The sequence below is a fragment of the Triticum dicoccoides genome, chromosome 5B, assembly GCF_002162155.2.
Source record: "Triticum dicoccoides isolate Atlit2015 ecotype Zavitan chromosome 5B, WEW_v2.0, whole genome shotgun sequence".
Taxonomy (NCBI): domain Eukaryota; kingdom Viridiplantae; phylum Streptophyta; class Magnoliopsida; order Poales; family Poaceae; genus Triticum; species Triticum dicoccoides.
Genome location: NC_041389.1, coordinates 486,421,004 through 486,443,239, shown reverse-complemented (window position 1 = coordinate 486,443,239; position 22,236 = coordinate 486,421,004). Strand labels below are relative to the sequence as shown.

The 22,236-nt window shown below is 42.8% G+C and overlaps 2 protein-coding genes across 2 annotated transcripts; both read left to right on the top strand.

Annotated features, from left to right (window-relative positions):
* Nucleotides 1–5,083: 5,083 nt before the first annotated feature.
* On the top strand, nucleotides 5,084–7,757 carry LOC119311031 (olee1-like protein). The gene is made up of 2 exons (XM_037586656.1): nucleotides 5,084–5,436; nucleotides 6,774–7,757. Exons 1-2 carry the CDS (start codon nucleotides 5,247–5,249, stop codon nucleotides 7,385–7,387), a joined length of 804 nt encoding a protein of 267 aa, XP_037442553.1. The 5' UTR covers nucleotides 5,084–5,246; the 3' UTR covers nucleotides 7,388–7,757.
* A 7,698-nt stretch (nucleotides 7,758–15,455) lies between these two features.
* On the top strand, nucleotides 15,456–16,425 carry LOC119309826 (auxin-responsive protein SAUR66-like). The gene is made up of 2 exons (XM_037585739.1): nucleotides 15,456–15,476; nucleotides 15,535–16,425. The coding sequence occupies exons 1-2, from the start codon at nucleotides 15,456–15,458 to the stop codon at nucleotides 16,072–16,074; spliced, it is 561 nt and encodes a 186-aa protein (XP_037441636.1). The 3' UTR covers nucleotides 16,075–16,425.
* The last annotated feature ends 5,811 nt before the right edge of the window (nucleotides 16,426–22,236 follow it).

Sequence of the window (22,236 nt, the reverse complement as noted above, 5' to 3'; positions counted from 1 at the left end):
TCCAAGAACATCCTCTTCTGCCTACTGCAAGGGCACTTGACAGATTTTTGTGACATTTGTGCAAAAAATTGTGGTTTTACTCCCACCTTTTCATTTTACTTCACATATAAGATTTGCCTAAAGTTAGACTTCATAAAGTTGGACCATGTTTATAGGAAAAACTATCAACATTCACAGTGCCAAATGAATATTATTAGATGCATGATGGAATTACTTTTCACATATATAACTTTAATATTGTAGATATTGATTTTTTTTGAAAAATTTGGTCAATATTTATGAAGATTGACTCCAGACAAATCTTATATGTTGAGTAGAAAAACCGGAGGGAGTATTTGCACTCATCAGGCGCATCTAATTAACTACATTTAACCTGGAGGATGGACATCTAAAAAAATACGAGTCGCCTTTTGCTTGTTAGTTTTGCTTTATAAGAACACAATCTGTCAAAAATACACCTTGGAACGTGGTGCACATGTACCCGAACATAGGTTGTACTTGCAATTTTTATCTTTTTTGCCAACAATTTCACATAAGTCATTTTGTCTTAAAACTTGCACGTGAGTAACACAGCTGACAATGCTTGTTCTGTTTTTTTTTACTGTACTAGGACAATGTCCGTGCGTTGCTACAGGAAAACATAATTTTACGACATCACTTATTGTGTGAATGTGATTTTTTTTGTCAAGAGGTTGGCGACTGTGAAACAAAATTCTCTCTTATGCTCCATTATCATCCATGAGCTTTGTTCTAGTTCAGACGACTCCTTGGAAAAGTCCACGTTGCCTCATGCCGCATATTATCACATCTAGTAGTGCCCAGTTCGGCACTCTAATTCATAATTCGAGTTCAATATGATTCAACAGAAGCTAATTAAAAGAAAATGTCATGTTCAACCCATATGAACTACAAAATACAATTTGGACACAAAATATAGAAACAAATTAATATTGATCTACAAATTGACATATCTTCCCTCCAGGAGGGAATCCCCAGCTGTGATAATAAAGTCATAGAGGCAGCTGATGCGTTCCTATGTGCCAATTTTAGAGCCATAAGCGCCCCTTCTAATAAATGTGAATGAAAGAAAAAATGGTTGATTATTTCTTACCTACGTTGCTACGGATGACAATTCTAGCAGATGAATCAAACAATGATCAAGTGAAATGGATAAAGTTAATGAAACCTTTAAGAGTGAAAACTATGATATAACCCTTGATATTTGTCTTTCGAGGTTGGTGTAGGTCGGACACACATTGTCCAGGAGCACCACGAGGGTGGTTTGCTCGATCAGCAAGTGCGTCAAGAGCTCGCTGTTGTAAAGCTTGAGCATGGCTGTGGAAATCTGCAGTAGGAAATGATTTCAGCAACATGATCTATCTGCAACAGCCGTAACAGTACCTATGATTGTGGTTAGATCTTTAATTTCGTGCCATAGTTACTGATAGTGAGCCATACTTTGTAACCCGTAGAAGTACCACTTGAAGCCGATTGCATAAAATCCAGGACTGGGTGTTGTAAAGTACAACTTTGTCGTTGGCAGAAGCAAAGCCACATGTCAGTATATATGTATTCTTCAGATTCAGATTTCGCAAATACTATCAATCTTTTGAGATTTGATCATGCAAATAGTATCCAGATGCATACTAAAACTAAAAAAAGATCCTGAAATCATCTGACAAAAATCCCTAAGCATTACATCTTTTCATGATCCGCAATTCAAGATCATCCACGAAACAAACTCTTCTAAAGGATAAGAATTCTATAAAACCAAAACATCATATTTCTCATAGATCTGAAAGAAGAAAAAGAAAAGACCAATAAGTGCAGAATGGAACGAGAGAATAAGCTCACTTGGACATGATGTCATTGAGCGTGTAGTTGCTCATCTCTGGCTCGACCGCCTTTCTTATTATTGTGGTGTGGCGCTCCATCTTCACCGTACCGGTCCTGCTGCGCAAGCCATCCGCGATCCAGCACCACCCCGCCGCCACTGCACGTGCTCCATCAACACCTTGTTCTTCTCATGCAATCTCTTGGTCGCTTGTCATGCAAAAATAGCATTGCGTTCTCCTCGAGCAGCATGCTCAATGGTGGCTTTTCCTGATCATACCCATGATCTATGTCCCCGCTGCCATGTGATCTTCGACGACATTGACACAACTCTAGTGGTCCTCATGGTGCACCGAGCGCGCACGAGGCGACTCGCCAGCGCGGTAGTCCTGCAAGGTGTCACGTGGATGTCGTGGGCAGAGGTGGCCATGTATGCGTCGAGTCCTGCGGGTCGGCGTTTGGAGAGATGTGGCGGAGGGCGACGTCGGCGGCTCTGGGGCCATGATCCCCGCGCGCCGCGCTTGGCGAGGTTGAGCTGCGCGTGAGGCTGAGTCCTCGAGTGTTGTAAGGGCTGAGGCATTAGACTTTTTGCGAGATTAAAGGGGCGAGGGGATTCCGATCAGATCATGTGAAATGCAAAATCGGCAGGGTTGAGTGGATTGCGAGATTAAAGGGTTGAGAGGACCGCGAGAATAAAGGGGTGAGAGGATTGCGAGATCAATTTTTGGCCTTGGGAGGAAAGTGATCAGTATTTGCTGGGTTTTTTTTTATCGTCATTGATTAGCTTGCCAAATCATGTGAAATAGGAAATCGGGAAGGTGGAACGTACGTAAGGAGGGGTGGAAGAAAAGGTTGGGCGAAAGATTTGACGTAAGAGGGGAGAGGGAACCTTACATTTCTTTTAGATAGTAGAGATTGATTAGCTTGCCAAATCATGTGAAATAGGAAATCGGGAAGGTGGAGCGTACGTAAGGAGGGGTGGAAGAAAAGGTTGGACGAAAGATTTGACGTAAGAGGGGAGAGGGAACCTTACGTTTCTTTTAGATAGTAGAGATTTAAATTGTGTTTTTGCCTAACCGGGAGTCCCAGCTTCCCAAAATCCACACCGCATCAGGAGCTTGCTAGTGATGAAGCCTCAAACCATCAGGAGCTTTCTTCAAGCTCTTCTCCGGATGGTACGAGAGCAGTTTGAAATCACATATGGAAAAGCTTGGTGCCCCCAAAAGTTCAGAGCTTCGCATGGAGATTAGCTACTGATTCTTTAGTGAACTGGACCAACAAAGTTAAACGCAAGCTGGAAGTGTCGCCTTTATGCCCAGTGTGCGGCAGGGAAGATGAGGATTCGTTCCATGTCTTCTGCTCCTGCAATCATGCAATGATCCTATGGAAATTGATGGCAAAGGTGTGGAACCTCCCTTCCAGGACCATGCTAAAACATGTGGGGCCTGAGTGGTTCATCCATATTTTAGTTGAAACAAATGAGGAAGGCAGAGCTTTTGTGATGATGCTGTTTTGGAGGATTTGGTTTGTTCGAAACGAGTTGGTGCACCATAAGGCCTTGTACAATGCAAGGTGCTTAGAAGAGATGCTTGGAGAAATAAACCAAGCTTTCCTTAAGCACCGGTGCTTATTTGTACATGAAAAACGCTTAATTAGGCGTCTCTCCTGTAGAAACAGACACCGGTGCTTCAGAAAAAAACGGTTTATTTCTCTAAGCATCTCCCTAAGCACCTAGCATTGTACAAGGCCTAAAAGGCCACCACCAATGGAAGTATCTGTTCGTTTCCTGTCCAGTTACCTTTCTTCATTATATGCAATCAATACCAACCCTAGTGACGATCCGATCAAAGGCAAGGCGATACTGGATTCAGTCCTTGAAAAGAGCCATAAAAGACTCCAGACAGATGTGATTGCAGATGCACTATGGGTGAAGCCGGGTTTTGGCCGAGTGAAATTAAATACGGATGCCTCAGTGCTGGGAGAGGAGGCAGGATGTGCAATGATATTGAGGGACCATGAGGGGTCTATAATCTTCAGCTCTTGTAGACATACATATGGGTGTAATGATGTTCTTGAAGCTGAACTGCTGGCTCTGAGAGAGGGGATATCTCTGGCAATTCAATGGAGCATGCTGCCTCTAGATATAGAATCATATTGTCTACAAGCAGTCCAGATGATAGTTGGAGGCTCTAGCAACAAGTCCAAGTATGTGTTCATCGTGAAGGAGATCATCAGTACTATGGAAGAAAGAAGCTCTTGCATTACTCATTCTCGTCGATGCTGTAATTTGGCTAGTCATTCCTTGGCTAATTTTGGAAGAACACAACACCGAACGGTGGTTTGGCTTGGCTCTGGTCCGGAAGTAGTGTGAGATATTGTAGAACGAGAATGTAATCCTGTAAACTGTGCTGAGTAATGCAAGTTCTTTTGTTCCGCAAAAAAAAATCCACACCGCATGATCTGTTACCTATATGTTTTCTCCAATCATCAAGGTTGGGGAAAATTTGGTGCACCGGTGCTTGTGGTGCTACCAGTGCACCGGACCTCCGTAACACATTTTAAGATGTTCTAAAAAGTGTGAAAAAATGAGCTCATTCATGTGTCATCAATGTTTGTTGTCAAGGACATAGTGGTGTTTTCTTGCAGACCGGGGTTCAACTCCCGCCGGGAGCGAGTTTCCATGGTCTCACCCGGGTGGGATTTTTCTATAAAAGTATGTCCTGGGCGCTAGTGCCCACGGATCTCATTTTGTTGTTGCAAAATTTTAAACATTGCACGAGGTACAAAGATAACAAATTTAACACCGTATAGTATGCATCATAAGTTGGGCTTTAGATTTGACCCATTATCACACTAATGTTTATCATTTTTGTATCTCAAATAATATTTGATTTAAAATTTTGCGACAACAAACATTAATATTTTGTGAATGTGCTCAATTTTTTATGTATATTTTTTGGAACATTTCGAAATGTGCCCACAAGCACTGGTGCACTGGATACGATCCGAGGTCGATCTACCGGGTCAGCAGGCACAGACGAGATGTACTCAACTCCAGCGATTATCTTGCACCGGAACATATGACGACTCTAATCGCATACACCTGGTCCCATAGACCCAATCACGTGCATGCATGCAGAGCGTGCATGGCTGCATCCGTCCCAATCTCCGGTGAGCAAAAAAGAGAAAAAGGCAAACAAAAAAAGTAGGAAGAGATCACAGCACCACAAGCGCAGTAGCAGCAGTAGCAGCTAGTGCTTGACGGGCTTCTCCATGTCTCCGCGCCAGTCCAAGCCGGTTCACATGCATTTGTTCTCTTCCATTGTAGCCTCTGCCTCTAGCCTCCCTCCCCTCTCCCCCAACCTCATCCCCATTGCTTGCTAGCCAGCAAGCTACCTGATCTCGTGGCGGCAATGGCGAGGAACTGCAGAGCTCCCGCCGCAGCGTTCATGGCGCCGCTGCTGGTGGCGGCGGCGGTGGTGGTGTCGTTCTTGGGCGGCGGGGCGGAGGCCAGGAAGTCGAGCAACATCACGGTGGTCGGCTCCGTCTACTGCGACGCCTGCTCCAACAACACCTTCTCCAAGCACAGCTTCTTCCTCAAAGGTGAGAGTGAAACACACGGCATGCTCTTTCCGGTTACCATTCCTTTTCAACGCCGTCTTGATCTGCATTGCACATTTGCACTCCGTGGTGTAGTTTGCTCTGGAACGCAGTGTGCTTGTTGCTTAATCAGGCGTGCACTTCTACATTGACTGGCTCCTGCTTTGCTGCATTTCTTCTGCAGCAGATTTGTCAATCACAAGGGTGCGAATCTCTTGCTCAATGCAGAGAGCTACGTTGCCTATTTGTTGTACCCTTTTATTGGTTTTTATTAATTTGCTGGGAAATGATAAGTAGGCGCAACAAGTTGCTTTGGCGTAAAAGTGCATTTTTCACTCAAGTCTGAACTCACTGAGGAGACTCGGCTAAAGAGCAAAAGAAAGATATGAACTGAGTAGATATTGAGCACACTTTTAACCTGCATTGTACTTACACGTTTACTGGAGGAAGTAGTTCTTGGCTGCATGTTGTTAACAGATTTGTTAATTACAAGGGTCGCGAATCAAGTGGCACATGCATGTCACCAAAAATGTTCATAGGTCCCCATTGTATTTCGGGATAAATTTTGACCATAGATTGAACTAACAAAATATTCATACATGTCACCAAAAATTATATTATTGAAAAGTATGTTCAAATACGAATCCAACGACATGCATTAACATTTTGTTAGTTAAATTTTTGATCAAATTTTGACACAAACTACAAGGGGACCTATAAACCAGGACGGAGGTAGTACTATCTTAAAAGAAGTACTAGCTCTGTGAGCTTTTATAAGACGGTTTAGATTTGTGATCTAAAATCGGAAACGTATTATAAAAGTTTACAGAGGGAGCAGTAACTATTTTGTACTCTCACCTCTTTCTTAGAGTTTTACTGAGCAGTTCTTAAGAAAAATAATACTACTGAACATGCCCGGTTGCTTCAGAGTTTTAGTAGTCCTCTGCCTGCGGTGTCGTTCTACTCTCAACTCTGACCATGTATTGGCACTAGAATGTTACGAGTGATATGAATCCAAGAGGCATTAGGCATACTGTTTTGACTGGACAGAATAACAATCCAGAGCTCAAAAACGATGATCAGCACAGGCATTTGCATGCCTGTGGTCTGAACAATATTGCCCCTGCTCATGCTCTTGCTCTGCCACTCTGAGTTGCTACCTAAACTTTTACTGTAGGTGGGTTCAATCGTTTGCAATGAGCTCTGAACCAGATTAACCGTGTGAATTGCAGTGTTTTCTGTTTTCTGTTTTTCTCGTCAACAGAAGAGCTCAGGCTCTGAATTTATCCAGCACTAACAGTAGCAGGTGCTGTACGTGGTCTGATGTCAATGTGATGCAGGGGCTCGGGTGCTGATCCAGTGCAACTTCAAGGTGAACTCCAGCGCGGCGCCGGAGGAGATCTCGCTGGAGGCGGAGCGCACCACGGACCAGCACGGCGTGTACAAGTTGGACGTGCCCCCCGTGGACGGCTTCGAGTGCCGGGAGGGCCACGAACTCCGGTCGGCGTGCCGCGCCACGCTCGTCCGGAGCTCATCGGCCGCCTGCAACGTCCCGGGCCTCCGCGGCTCCACGCAGCACATCGCGCTCCGGGGCCCCCGCGGCACCGCCGCCTGCTTCCTCAACCTCAACGCGCTCAACTTCCGCCCCGCCAAGCGGGACCGTAAGCTCTGCCACGGCGGCGGCAGCAATGCGTTCGGGTCGTCGCTCTTCTTCTGGCCGTTCCTGCCGCTCTTCTGGCCGCCGCCGCTCGGGCTCCCGTCGCCCGCCGCGCCGGGAGCCGCCGGAGGGACGGTGTCGTTCCCGTGGCCGTTCCACGTGCCGGAGTGGCTGGTGCCGTTCCTGCGCCCGCCCTTCCTGCCTTTCCCGCTCTACCAGCCGGCGCCGGTGTCATCAACGGCGCCGCCCCCGTTCGAACGTTTCCCGCCACCACAACGAACGGCTGCTCGGCCGTAAACCCGCCGGCCGGTTTCAGAACCTCAGGACAAGCGTGACAAGACACGGGATTTCAGCCTTCTTGGGAAGATCAATGTTAGATTTTTCATTTCTTGCTTGACTGCTTGTCATGCATGCTAGGTGTTCGTTGCCATTGTCCATTGGCATGCTGTTCGTTGACCTGATGAATGAATTCATGTGGTACTAATTCGTAGTCATGGTCACTATTAGCCTTCTCGATTTTCTTTTCAGTTGCCCAATTTGCATGTGGCACGATGGGATACGTGCACACATGTCTGTAACCGATTGCTGGAGATAGAGCTGATCAGAATCGCTGCTTTGTCGCTTCTGTCGGCTCCTAGCAACACAGCCGCTAGTAGGATTTTGTCAAGCACGCTGCAAGCTCAAACTTTTTCTTCTGCAAACAAAGGCCAGCTTTGCGTGTATCTTTTAGCATGATCCAAGTAGATATTTTTCAGATGAAAACTGAATCTGTGGATACTCCTACTCCCTCCGTCCGAAAATACTTGTCATCAAAATGGATAAAAAGAGATGTATCTAGAACTAAAATACGTCTAGATACATCTTCTTTTATTCATTTTGATGACAAGTATATCTGGACGGAGGGAGTACAAAGGAAGACAGCACGAAGAGACGACTTGGGGTCAGTCAGTTTCATGTCGACATTAGCTCCCTGAATATCTCCTCGCTGGCCAAGAAAATTCATTCTCTAAGATCACTCCCATGTAATCTTTTGTGATGTGTTTGTTGGTATCCGATGAATTGTGGGTTTATGATCAGATTATCTATTGAATTTATATGAGTTTCTTGAGCCTTCTTTGCTGCGTAATTTTATAGATTTGTATTTTTTTCGATCTATCCATCTACTTTGGCCAAGTTAGATTGATTTTTCTTCATGGGAGTAGTGCTTTGTGGTAGATTCAATTTTGTGGTGATCCTGTCCAGCGCAGAAAGGATAAGGGCACGTATTGTATTGTTGCTATTAAAATTAAAACGATGGGGTTCTGTCATATTGATTGATCTTATTCTGTGTACATTGTGTCATCTTGCGTAATGTGTTACTCTTTTTGTATGAACTTGATACTTTGAGATGCATGCTGGATAGCGGTTTTGGGTGGAGTAATAGTAGTAGGTGCAGTTGAATAAACAGTTTACTTGTCACAGACGTAATGCATGTGTATTGATTATGCCATGGATGATCATCATAAATATGCGCAACTCTATCACTACATTGCTTTCGAGAGAGATGCCACTAGTGAACCTATGGCCTTCGTGTCCATTCTCAATTAATTTGCAAGCTTTTACCTTTGACACTTATTTGCTATCATTATCTCTATTTTCTTTTAACCTTGTAACTAACAAGAACAAGGGTAGTGACGACCCCCTTGCCTTTGTTGGGTGCAAGCAATTATTTTGTTTGTTTGCAGGTGCTGCTAAAGTTGTTTGTGTGTTGTCTTCTACTGGTTCGCTAAATCTTGATTCTTAACTAAGAGAAATACTATATGCTATTATATTGCATCACCCTTCTTCTTCTTCGGGGAAATCCAACAACTCCAGCAAGAATAGCAATTACCCTTAAAGAAGAAATAAAATAAAATTAAAGATAAAATTTTTAAAATAAGGAAGTTTTATAAGGAAGAATGATTCAGTGGCATACCCTAAAAAGAAAGAAAATGAAAAAAAAGGTTATAAGAAAGATTGAATTAGTAACATTGGCACTACACTTGAAAAAGAAAAAGAAAAAGAAAAATAAACTAAACAAAATAAAAGCAGGACAATATATGCCCACGGTGCAATGCACGGACAATTAGATAGTAAGTATATAATAGTGCAATTTTCACAAAAAGATGTTCCCTAAAAGGGACTTAATTAGTGACATTTGTATTACGAATAAAGAAGAAAGACAATGAAATAAAATAACAATTCAATATACTAAAGTTTTCTAAGAAAAATGAATTAGTGACTTTGGTATTAACCTTTAAGCATAAAGAAAATGAAATAAAAACAATATTTTTAAAAAATATGAGGTTTTATAAGGAAAAATGAATTAGTGGAATTGATATTAACCTTTGTTAAAAAAATAATATGAAATAATTACTAAAATAAAATAAAATATGAGATTTTCTATGAAAAGATGAATTAGTGGCATTGGTATTACCTTTTAAAGAAGAAAGAAAATGAATTAAAACTAAAAAATCCAAATAATAAAGTTTTTCTAAGAAAGAATGAACTTGAGCTTTGGTATTACCCTTGAAGAAGAAACAAAAAAACAAAAAGTTTAGAATAATGAAGTTTTCAAAGAAAGAAAGAATTAGTGAAATTTGGTACTACTCTCTGAAAATAAAGAAAATGAAAAAATAAAATAAATAATGACAAAATTTGCACACAATTTTACTAATAATTGCGCTTTTTATAATATGAAAGAATAACAAATATAATAGTGAAATTTCAGAACAAAGAAATTTACTAAAAAAGAGTGACCAAGTGGCATTGGTATTAAAGAAAATATAAAATGAAATATAAAATTAATCAAGATCAATAGAATGAAGTTTTCTAAGAAAGAAACACTGAATTAGTGGCTTTGGTATTAATCTTTAAGAAGAAAATAAAATAAAATAAATACTAAAACAAAACAAAATAATGAAGTTTTCTAACAAAGAATGAATTAATGGCACTAGTATTACCCTTTAAGAAGAAAGAAAATAAAAAAACTTAATCAAATAATGGAACAATTTGCACCGAGTATACAAAAAAATTGTGCTTTTCTCAAATATGCAGAAGTAAACATATAATAGTGAAATTTACGCAAAACTAATTTCCTAATAATGAATGAATTTGAGGCATCGGTGTTACCCTTAAAATAGAATAAAATAATAACTAAAATAAAATCAAAATAATGAAGTTTTATATAAAAGAGGTAATATCATTGGGAGTCATAGAACTTGTGTTGCATGTTGAGTTTGGTGCTAGAACTTTAAAAATACGGTTTTGTGGTCACTTAACTTGACTCAAGCGTGCACATACGGTCACATCACGCCTATGCGAGCGTATTCATGTGCATGGCCCCACTTGTCAGTGAGTGGTTGCAACGGCGCAACGTTTTTTTTACACAAAACACAAAACCCCGAGCACATTTATGCAAACTGTTTTTACAGTTGGTAGTCTAGTCTTAGCCAATACGACCTTCAGGACCTGATGCCTAATACGGGTAAGAAACATGTACGTACAAAATGAGTTCTCACGTGGAGTTTGAATGGCTGTGGGTATTGCGGTCCATTTTGCGTGCCTACTTCTTTTAAGATATTTGTAAAACATATGGAATAAATTTAGGTTCAAATATTTGTGTGTTAAAAAATTATGCATTCAAATGATGACCAGTAAATAAAAACAAGTAAATATAAACCTGTGTATTATATATATAATATATAGTAAAACATAATTAATAAAATATTTAAGATATTTGTGAAACTTAAGTAATAAAATTATATTCAAATATTTATGTGTTAAAAATACTCTCTCTGTCCCAGAATAAGTGTCTCAACTTTATACTAACTTTAGTGCAAAGTTGTACTAAAGTTGAGACACTTATTTTGAGATGGAGGGAGTACTATACATAAAAACAATCATTAGTAAACAAAACCATTTAAATATAAACCTGTGTATTATATAAAATATATTCAGTTAACAGACACTGAAAATGTTTATTAAAAATATATTTAATGAATCTAAAAACTATATAGACTTGCGGCTTATATTTAAATTATATGAAATGATGAGTACAGACATGAACTAAATATTTATGAACTTCACATGTGTATAATTTTTACTCATGACTTACATTCAAAAAGATTATATAATTTAAATATTAGCCATTATTAAATATTCATATTTTAAATTAGATCAACATCAAACTATAAAAATGTGCATATAAAAATAATAATTTTAAATTATATATTTAAAGCCAAATATGTAATATGCACATCTACGAAACACACATGTTTATATTATACTTAGGTGTATAAAATATTTACTAAATATTTAATATATAATACACAGGTTTGTATTTAAGAGTTTTTATTATTAATCATTGTGTATATGTATGATATTTTTAACACACAAAAATTTGAACATAATTATTACCTATGATTTACTAAATATTTTTATAATACATTGGTTTATATTTAAATATTTTTATTTACTAATCATTGTATGTACAAATATTTGAACATAACTTTATTACTTAGTTTTACAAATATATTAAAAAAATAGTTCGTGCGAAATGGGCCGCATTATCCGCAGCTCCACATGCATCCTAGTTTAGTACATATTGATTTTTGATGTTAATTTTTGCACATATGTGCAGTAGTGTGGTCGGGTTTTCTGTAAACAAAATAATAGTAGGCGGTTTTGTGCAAAAATGTCGTGGTTGTTAACTTTTTCTACGAACAAAAAAGTAGGAGAGTGTTTTGTATAAAAACAAATATGACACACCCAGCGCCACTTACTGGCTAATGGGCCATACACATGGATGCACCCGCATACGCGTATTGTGACCGTATCTGCACGCTTTAGTCAAGTTAGGTTACCCCAAATCCATATTTTTGATGTTCTAGCACCAAACCTAGCATGTGATGTAGGTTCTGTGACTCCCGGTGGTATTACCTCTATAAGAAACAATAAATCAGTGGCATTATTCTTACCCTTTAAGAAAAAAGATAAGAAAATAAATTATAAAAAAACTTGCACAAAACTTTACACCAAAATTGCACCTTTTCACGATATGCAAAGAGTACTCACATAATAGTGCAAATTTTGCAAATGTTTTATAGTATATGTGTGTATACATTTATAATCATCCAACATCTCAAAAAATACCTACAAAATAAAAAAACTGACTAGTAAAGAAAAACAAAAGCAAAAACAAATAAAAATAGTAAAATAGAAAGAACAAAGGGAGAGAGGTGAGGTCTAGATCGCACAAATAATGGCTTCAACCCATTAAGGAATTGACTGAGCCAAATATGTGGTGAGTCGAAAACCCTTAGCCCAAAACAACTCAAAGAACAGAACATGAAAAAAAAACACGAAACTCAAAGTAAAAATCAAGGGCCAAAAAAAATCGATTGACCAACAATCAATTGTTAGGCGACTTACATACAGTTAAAGTGATGCCAAAAATACCTATACCGTGAACTGAGCGCAACTCAGATGGTTAGGTTCCTTGTGGTGGAACCAACCCACCAATGTCCTAGGCTTGGCACTTACCAACGATGTTCATTCGGTGGAAGGAGAGATTCCAGTGTGCGTGTGTGCCTTCATAGGGTGATTGTATGTGCATGTATGCGGACATCTGCGATTGTACCATGTTTGAAAAAAATAGTTGTACCAAAAATACCCATAAAAGAAAACCGACTAAAATATATAAAAAAGGAAAAAAAAAGCAAAAACACTAGAAAAAAAAGCAATATGCAATGGGTTTCAAATCCAATAGAAAAATCGACTTACTCCAAACCGGGGCAAGTAAAATTTCAGCCTAAGAAAAAAAAACAAATACCCCAGACAGGGCAAGTAAAAGATCCAGCCTAAGAAAAAATCGACTAGAAGTCAAAAATCAACCTAAGAAGCCATATAACAGCACAAGAAAAATAAACGATTTAACCAAATTTAAAAATCCGTTGAGGAACTTGTGAGGTTTGTGGCCTCCTTCTCAGTCTCGACAAAGTTGGGATTATCTTGTGTGGCCCTTTTCGGTGACGGCTTCTCTGAGATGGTGATATATCCAGTTTGCAGTTGTCGATGTCTTCCTAACTGTTGCTTCTATAAGCTTCTGTGTTTCAAAAGATTGCTCTGGTAAGACAAGGTCCGGTTTTATTTATTACTCCCTCTGGCTTAAAATGTAGTGTCAAAAAATGTCTTACATTTTGGTTCATCTGCCTTTCACCGTTCCGCAAAAGGAAATAAAAAAGTAGGGAGAGCCAGCTGGGCATATAATGCTCAAGTAGAGGTTTGCTTCATCTGCTCGTACATGAACAACGGAAGGTCTGAAGGACCAGTTGCCCAATTTGCATATGGCACCCAGTGCCGTCCAGGGGGCTGTGCGGACTGTGCGACCTCACAGGGCCCCCAAATATCAAGGGCCCCCAGTTCTGGGCCAAACTTATATTTTTCTATAAAGCTATTTCTTCTGATTCGACGGTTTTGGGCCTGCCGGCCTGCTCTGACCGCTCGAGCTTCGTCCCGATCACTCTCCTAAAATCACTCTCGATCAGTTATATCGCTGATTCGTTTCCAGTCTTGCAAAATCCCATGCCCCCCTAGATCAAATCTGCTTGGATGTGCGGCAGAATTCCCACCACGAATTCGAGCAGAAACCAGCCAAGCAGATTCGTGGACAATAGGGGACAACACCGCCAATCAAAGCAGAACGCAACCGCTGGCCAAGCGGAAGGCTAAGGCCAGATCGATCGGGAGCTTTAATTTAGGCATCAGTGAGCAGTCCATGTACATCAGGTGCGCCAAGCCAAAGCAGATTTATGTTAGGTTATTTTCTTTCCAATATGACTAATGGGCACACGATACATGTGCACTGGTTCTCCGGTTATTTAACAGACCGGCACACGATAATTGTTCAGCGGTTGAATTGTGTGTGGGGAGATAGTTGGTATATTTGCTATTTTGTGAACATCGTGCTAGCTCTATAACTTAATATAAGACGTCTTTTGACACTACGACAATGTCAAAAAGATCTTAGATTAGGTTGTGGAGGGAGTATAAAATGATATATAATGTATGCGAAAGTATGATTTAGTTATAAGAATTTTTCAGATTTTAAAGCCCCATTTGCATTTCGCACCGGGCCCCGAATTTCTAGAGACGGCCCTGATGGCACCAAGAAATAGGCACTCACATGTCTGTAACCGATTGCTGGAGATAGAGCTGATGAGAATCGCCGCCTTGTCGCTTCTGTCGGATCCTAGCAAGGCAACAGCTAGTAGGATTTTTGTCACGCACGCTGCAAGCTCAATGTTTTTCTTTTGCAAACAAAGGACAGCTTAGCGTGTAGTATGCTTAGCATGATCCAAACTGGATATTTTTCAGATGGAGACTGAATCTGTGGATACTAAATTACTAATACTCCCTCCGTCCGAAAAAGCTTGTCTCTCAAATAGGCGCATCTAGCAGAAAGTTAGTGCTAGATACATTCATTTAAGGAACAAGTTTGAGACAAGTTTTTTCGGACGGAGGAAGTACAAAGGAAGACAGTACGAAGATACGACATGGCATGGGGTCAGTCAGGTTCATGCCTGTCGACATTCGCTCCCTGAATATCCCTTCGTCGGCACTTGGCAAAGACAATTCAAGTCCAGCAGGGCTCAAGCAAATCAGCTCGAGACACCACGCACACGTCTTGCACCCTTAATCAAATCTACACAAACCCTATCCACTAATACACAAACACTATCTACTAGCACAAGTGTGTGTATACAAGTGGTGCATTATTAGACCCAGGTGTCAAATCCCAAAACCGCCGATGACAGAGGCGCCCGCCCAATTGCAAGCACAGACACCCCATCAAACAAAGCCTCCACGGTTTGGAGCGTTGCATGCGCCGTTGCCAATGCTGACCTAAACAACGCCGCTTGTGGTTGGGGAGTTTGACACCTCAAAAACTAGCCCCAATCATGCAGCAAGCGGGAGGTCAGTCAGGGATGGATTAACTAATCCGCGGCTAAATCTAATGCATTATTAGCCATGACGCCACGCCATTGGCCCCCTCCTTCCTCCAGCTCCTACCCCTTCCAAGTCGACCATGATGGAATGATGTCACACACGCTTCCACAATCCACAGTCGCAGCTAGCTAGCTCCTCCCCTAGATTAACCTTCCGAGGCAGCCTAATCCTACTCTGAATCTCTGACTGTAAGCGTATTATAATGGAGATGCTGATAAAGCAACAAGGTGCATCCTTCCAAAGATTCAACGAGAAAGACGCAAGGATTGGTTCTATATGCACAATAATTGTCCAACTAGTCTCCATCTGTTTTCATTGCTCTTCTTTTTTTGATGGAATGGTGATCAAAGTCTTCTGCGTATTCGCTAAAACAAAGCCTTCACGTTGCTCTCACCGGCTTCGGATTTCAAATACAGCCTTTCGATGGACAGACGACCACGTCTTGGTCGACCCCTCCCTCCTATATAAACCATTCCACCCCTTTCCTCCCAACCTCCCAATTCCAAGCTTGCTACACCTTCTTTGCAAATTTACAACTAGCTATAGCCCGCGAGGTTCTGTGCACCATAGGCATGGCTGAGAAGATTTCTGTGGCCAGGAAGGCCGGGCTGATCACGAAGACGTTGGACCGGTGCCGGAGCACGACAACGAGGAACAAGCCAGCAGAGGGCTGCTTCTCGGTGTACGTCGGCGCGGATAGACAACGGTACGTGGTGCGGATGGAGTGCCTGAACCACCCGTTGTTCCAGGCGCTGCTGGAGGAGGCCGAGGAGGCGTTTGGGTACGCAGATGCAGGGCCCCTCGAGTTGCCCTGCAACATCGAGGCGTTTGCCAAGGTGCTAGAGAAGATCGGGGAGGAGAAGCATATGGCGGCCCGGAGGAGGCATGTCCTCCCTAGGGTGAACTCCTATCGGTCGCTTGGCACTGGCTGGCCTATGATTGTTGGCCGGTCGTAACATTTGCATTTGGATTGGATGATACCGACTACCGAGTTGATGAGCTCTGAGTTTCTGTTGAGCTTGCACCACTCATACTATCATGTACACAGTTGGAAGCAAACTTAGCTCCCAAGTATGGTATTGTCAACAACATCACCATATACTTGGCAATGTTAGATATTTTTCGTTCTTATTCTATTTTCTGTTTTTGTGAGAAGGCACTGTTAGATGTTAATGTGTGTTCTCCCCCTAAGTTGTAGTAACTGTCTGCGGAAGTGTTATACAGATAGAATTTGTAACTTTTCTGCCGACTATATATGGCGTAATACCATAATTCCGAAGTAGAATAGCGCACTTCTATTCTTCTCACATTGATTGCAAGTTGGAGCGTTTGTGTTTCTACTGTGTTTTTTCAGAGAAATGTGATTTAGATGAAACTATGCTAACATTGATCAGCCATATTGTTTTTCTGAAGTTCATCTGCTACACAAAATATCTACTGATTTGATATCCAATCAAATCCATTTACACACAGGATTACATAGCCTCAACTCACATGGCTAATTTTCAAATCTCCAAGGATGAATAGAAAGTTTGTCGAGTAGACACATGTAACACCAAAGGCAAAACTCGCTTATAGTTGTATTTTTCGACAAAGGAGCTTTTTATCGACACATAATATTACATCAAAAGAATACGAGCACAACGAGTACATGTCCGACTTCTGAATGACTAGAATGCACACACTCAATAAAGAAAAGAAGATCGGACCAACCTATGGTTGGATGGTTAGGAGGACAGTGATATCCCCACCCCACCAGAGTTCAAGTCATAGACTTGACATTGGTGCTCGCATTATTCCTAGATTTATTAGGCTTCTGGCGATGTTCGTTCAGTGGGAGGTGCTCATAGGTGTTAGAGTAAATCCAAGGCATACCGTCGATTATCCGAGGACCAAGCAATCACACGAGCACGACATCGAGATTTGTTAACGAGGTTCACCGATATGGCTACATCTTCGGGGTCTGACTACGGGCGCTCCTCCCCGTGACACCGTCACAATACCGCATCCGGTCGCCCTGGAAACCAGCACATGCCGCCGGCTTCCCCTGCGTTCCGGTGCTATTATGTTGGCATATGTTACATCGTGTGTCTACCCCCACTATATATGGGAGGCCTAGGATACAAGTGTCCTGTTAGGACATGACTCCATATCCTATGTAAACGCAATACAACTACAAGTCCAACTGTAACCTATCTTGTACACAATATTCGACACAACTCTAATAAACTTCACCTTGGCGAATATTCTCCACCACCTTGAATTTGTCCATGCATCAAACTTCCATGTACATTGAACTTGAGTTTATCCCATGAGCACCGCTGCTACTCCAAAGACTCCATATGACTCCACCTACAACTTGTAGTCCCTCTTTTTCTTGATCATAGTTAACACTCGAGCAAAATTAAGTTCTTGTTACTCTAGTTTGTGCTCCTACCGACCACTGACCTGCGTGAAAGTGAACAACTCACATATTGGATGTCACACATAAGAGTTACCTGAACTCAACATCACCACTCCTTTCTTAACCGCCTGTCTGAAACTTGAAGAATTTTCACTGTTGCTTGTAGTCATCCCGAGTCAAATTCGCAGTTGTCTCACCACATGTATGACCACCAGAGCCCTGGCCCGTCTCCATGTCCTGTGCATACCGCACGCCTCGCCGCTATTACCGCGTCGAGCCTCCGCTGTCTTGGTCGAGTCTCAAGGGTCGCGAACCCACACCTACTCAACCCCCACTGCAGAGTACCACCGATCATCACCGACCGATGACGAGTTTCACGCTTCCATCAGACCACTGGACTCCAGTCCGAATTGCGCGTCACTCGCTTTTTTCCCCTTTGCTGAATAGGCTTCGACTTCCTATCGACTTACGCCGTAGCCCCTCAATCAGCACTGAGTGAAGTCTTCCAAACTCCAGCTCCACCTTCAACATGACTACATGGTAGATGATCAATCCACCCATGCGCCTCATCGACTTTAAGTTCCGTGTATACACCACCTTGAATCAATCCCGCACCATAGTCTTGTCGAAGCCACACAAGCCCTCGGGCCTGCGCCACGTGTTTCCACGCCCAGAAGTCGGTCACCATCAGCATCATGCTCCTATGTCGTCGCCGCCGATCCCAGCACCGTCTTCTGTACCAACCGACTCGCGTCGATCCATCAGACTATCTAGTCCGACCCAGCCGAACTCGTTCGACTGTATGACACGCTCGAGGTTCTCAAATCGTCTGCCACGAATTTCCATCCATCAAATAATAATTCCATCTTAGCTGGCATGACTTCCCGCAACACCTTCAAGCATTCATGTTGTGCCAACAAATACTTCATTGTCTGCCATAACCCAAGGTTTTCAGTTCCGTGAACTTCTCCACCTCAAACCCGATGCCCAATGCCGTCATGATTCTTCGTACAGCTGACCTTGTGAAAAAAAATCAAGCTTCCAAACACATGCTTAAGTACACAAGATGCACCAGTAGAAGTTCGTACCAAAAATCATCCTTGTACTCACGTGTATTAGGTCCTAGGCACAACTTCCAATGCTAGTAATTGCTTTGCCAAAACCTCCTGCTACCCGATGGATATTTTCTGCTTCCTTGTGCTGTCATAACGAGTCCAAAACAAATCTCAGTCCGACTGCACGCACCTGCAACAACGCTAGCCCTGCCTGGGTCTCGTTGCCTTTTTTTTTGAGACAACCTCGCGAGACTTTTTATTTCAAACCGTCACAACGTTTACATGGACGAACGGAATCCCCACGGGATGGCCAAACCAAACATGGCGGCCAGGTCCCAAAGATAAAGCATGTCTCGCTAGGTTGTGAGCCTCAACATTTGAGCTCCTAAATTCATGAATAAAGAAACAAGAACTAAAAGTAGATTGTTGTTGCTTGATCTCCTTAATGATCGCCCCATAAGTAGCGGCACTTCCACTCTGAATTTCTTCTATCACTCCCTTGCAGTCTGATGCGAGTTGTATCTGCTGAATCTGTAGGTCTGCCGCCAAGTCCAGACCCTCCCGAATGGCCATCGCCTCCAAAATAGCTGGATCACCATTGTTGTACACTATAGCAGACGCTCCAAGGAATAGGCCAGCTTGGTCACGGCAGATAGCTCCCACCGCTCCAACATGACCCTGACGATGTACTGAAGCATCTACATTAAGCTTCGAGTAGTTTTTCAGTGGTGCAATCCAGCCTGATGGCCGCACCCGCGTGCTTCTTGTGCTTCTGCTCTCTGGCCGCAACAATCTTGTTTCATCCAAATATGAATTGATGAAACTATGGATGGCATACGGACTTTTATGAATATCTTCGTAGATAGCTTTTGGTCGGGCTCCCCAGATGGCCCAAAGGGTGACTCCCAATCTGATAAATGCCTCATCAGATAGAGCCTCTTGCGCTTCAAATAGCCACTTCTTTGCACACTCCGTCTTGTTTGAACTAAGGTAATCCAAGATCACTTCCGATGATAAAGCCCAGGTGCTCCGTGACGAGGGGCAATTGAAAAGTGCATGTCTCCACGAATCACAAACTCCACATAGATTACACGAGGGACGAGGTAGCCATGTTTCGTCGGTGCAGAAGATCCATTGATGGCATGGAATGCCGAGCCAGGCACCATAGGAACACTTTCACTTTGGACGGGATCTGAAGCTTCCACAAAGCTTTCCATTCTTTTCCTTCGGCATGTGTACTTGAGGACCCCCTCACTCCTCGAGCCATCCTTCTCTGTTAAACTTGGTCCGAACTAGCATATGGTATGCCGAACCAACTGTGAAGTTTCCCCTCGGCTCCTCACCCCATGCCCAAAAATCATCAACTCTTCGTGTGCACACCGGGATTTTCAGTATAGCTTCTGCATCGAAAGGAGTAAATACCGAACGTATGAACTGAGCTCTCCATGAAGCAGTTGATGGTTGAATAAGTTCGGAGACTGTCTGGGGCGGGGAGGGTACAAGTGAGGTGATCGGCCGTTTGTAGTTTTCTCTAGGGATCCAATTATGTCTCCAAATATTGGTGGTCTCACTGTGGCCAATCCCCTGAGCCAAAATATCTCTGCCATCGATCAGTGCTCTCCAAATCTGTGACAGATGTGACCCTAGTTCAGCTTCTAACAAAGAGCAGTTTGGATAATATATAGCCTTCAAGATTCGTGCACTCAATGACTCTGGTTCGGTCATTACTCTCCAAGCCTGCCTGGCTAGAAGCGCCAAATTAAAAAGCTCTAGATCACGGAAGCCCATACCTCCCATATACTTTGGTTGTATCATTACATCCCATGATACCCAAGCGGGCTTTCGTTTTCCTCTCTTAGAGCCCCACCAGAACTGTCTGATAATTGATGACACACTTTCACATAGGCCCCTTGATAGAGGGAAGCAAGACATGGAGTACACCTGGGTCTCGTTGCCTGGCTTCATACGCTCCATCCAGCTGGCCCATCTGCTCCATGACGCCCACACGTGGGCCTTGGCCTGCACAAGGCCAGCCTCCCAGCTGCCAGACGATCCCACGAGCACGTACCTGTGCCCCCTGATGCTTGCCCGATCGACCACGATCCATCCGATCGATCGCCGCACATCCCGCGTGCGCACGCGTTCCGCTGCCACGCCCCGCAGCCACGGCCACACGTATACTCGCCTGTTGTTGATCGCCGCAACTCGCCAAGATCAGTCACGTAACTCTTCCGATTGCCTTTTTCCGATCACACTGAGAACCACGTCGATGGCCGGCTGCATCTTAGATTCGATCCTTCCTCTAAATCAACAATCTGTAATCTTTGAACAACCTAGCTCATGATACCACTTGTTAGAATAAATTCAAGGCATACCGTCGATCATCCGAGGACCAAGCAATCACACGAGCACGACACCGAGATTTGTTAACGAGGTTCACAGATATGGCTACATCCCCGGGGCCTGACTACGGGCGCTCCTCCCCGTGACACCGTCACAATACCGCACCCGGTCGCCCTGGACACCGGCACATGCCGCCGGCTTCCCCTGCGTTCCGGTGCTATTATGTTGACATAGCTTACATCGTGTGTCTACCCCCACTGTATATGGGAGGCCTAGGATACAAGTCTCCTATTAGGACACGACTCCATATCCTATGTAAACGCAATACAACTACAAGTCCAACTGTAACCTACCTTGTATACAATATTCGACACAACTCTAATAATAGGGGTAGGGTGTAGGTATGTGTATTTATGGGGTTGAGTGTATGCTCGTGTATGTGAGCGACTTTGATTGTACTGTGTTAAAAAAACTAAAGAAAAGACGAGAAAACGAAAGGATCAACGCAAGACGAACGACCCCCTACAGTAACCGATCAACAACTACCACCACCGCCATTGACAAGCTTCCGTACTACGAGATGGTTCCTTAACAGCATCATCTTCGGAAAGGAAATAATGCATGGACATGATTGTTGCCGGATCCAACCACATAGGCTGAATCATGAGTTTTCACCCCGGGGGAGGAAGTCAAAACAAACTCGAGATTTCAACAAGAGAGCATAAACGACTACTGCTAGGTACAACTAGCTAGTGAAGGTTGGACCTAGGGTTTTCACCCAGAATTCAAGGAGCACCACCAAAGATGAAGTCTCTTGTGTTGCCGCCATGAACTTGCCAGAGAAGAAATCTTGCTCCAATACCTCGATCAACATGAAATCATGTATCAAGATGAACTGCACACATTGGGCATTTGTTGAGATGCTAGCTTTGCCATCGAAGACATCGAGCGCGCTAACATCTGCACCGATGTGGGGCACATTCTGACCATCACTAGAGCACGATGGATACATGTTAAAGAGTATCTTTGGCCAAAATCAATTGCTAGAATTTTTTCTTCATTGTCTGACTCCTTGTCATGCATGCTAGGTGTTGCCGCGATTGGTCTGGTGGTCATTGACCTGATGAATGTATACACGTGGTACGGTCGAATTGTTAGCCTTCTAGATTTCTTTTCTCTTCTGAGGGATTATCGATTCTTTTAACATAATAGCACTAGAACGCAATGTCTGAAGGATCAGTTCAGTTGCATGCCCAATTTGCACGTGGCGCAAAGAGATAGGTGCACACATTTCTGTAACCAATTGCTAGAAATAG

Bases quoted from the DNA above. Each gene is read 5' to 3' on its own strand.
- LOC119311031 (XM_037586656.1), top strand. From the start codon at position 5,247: ATGGCGAGGAACTGCAGAGCTCCCGCCGCAGCGTTCATGGCGCCGCTG. The intron at 5,437-6,773 runs GTGAGAGTGAAA...AATGTGATGCAG, and splicing joins GCACAGCTTCTTCCTCAAAG to GGGCTCGGGTGCTGATCCAG.
- LOC119309826 (XM_037585739.1), top strand. From the start codon at position 15,456: ATGGTGATCAAAGTCTTCTGC. The intron at 15,477-15,534 runs GTATTCGCTAAA...TTTCAAATACAG, and splicing joins TGGTGATCAAAGTCTTCTGC to CCTTTCGATGGACAGACGAC.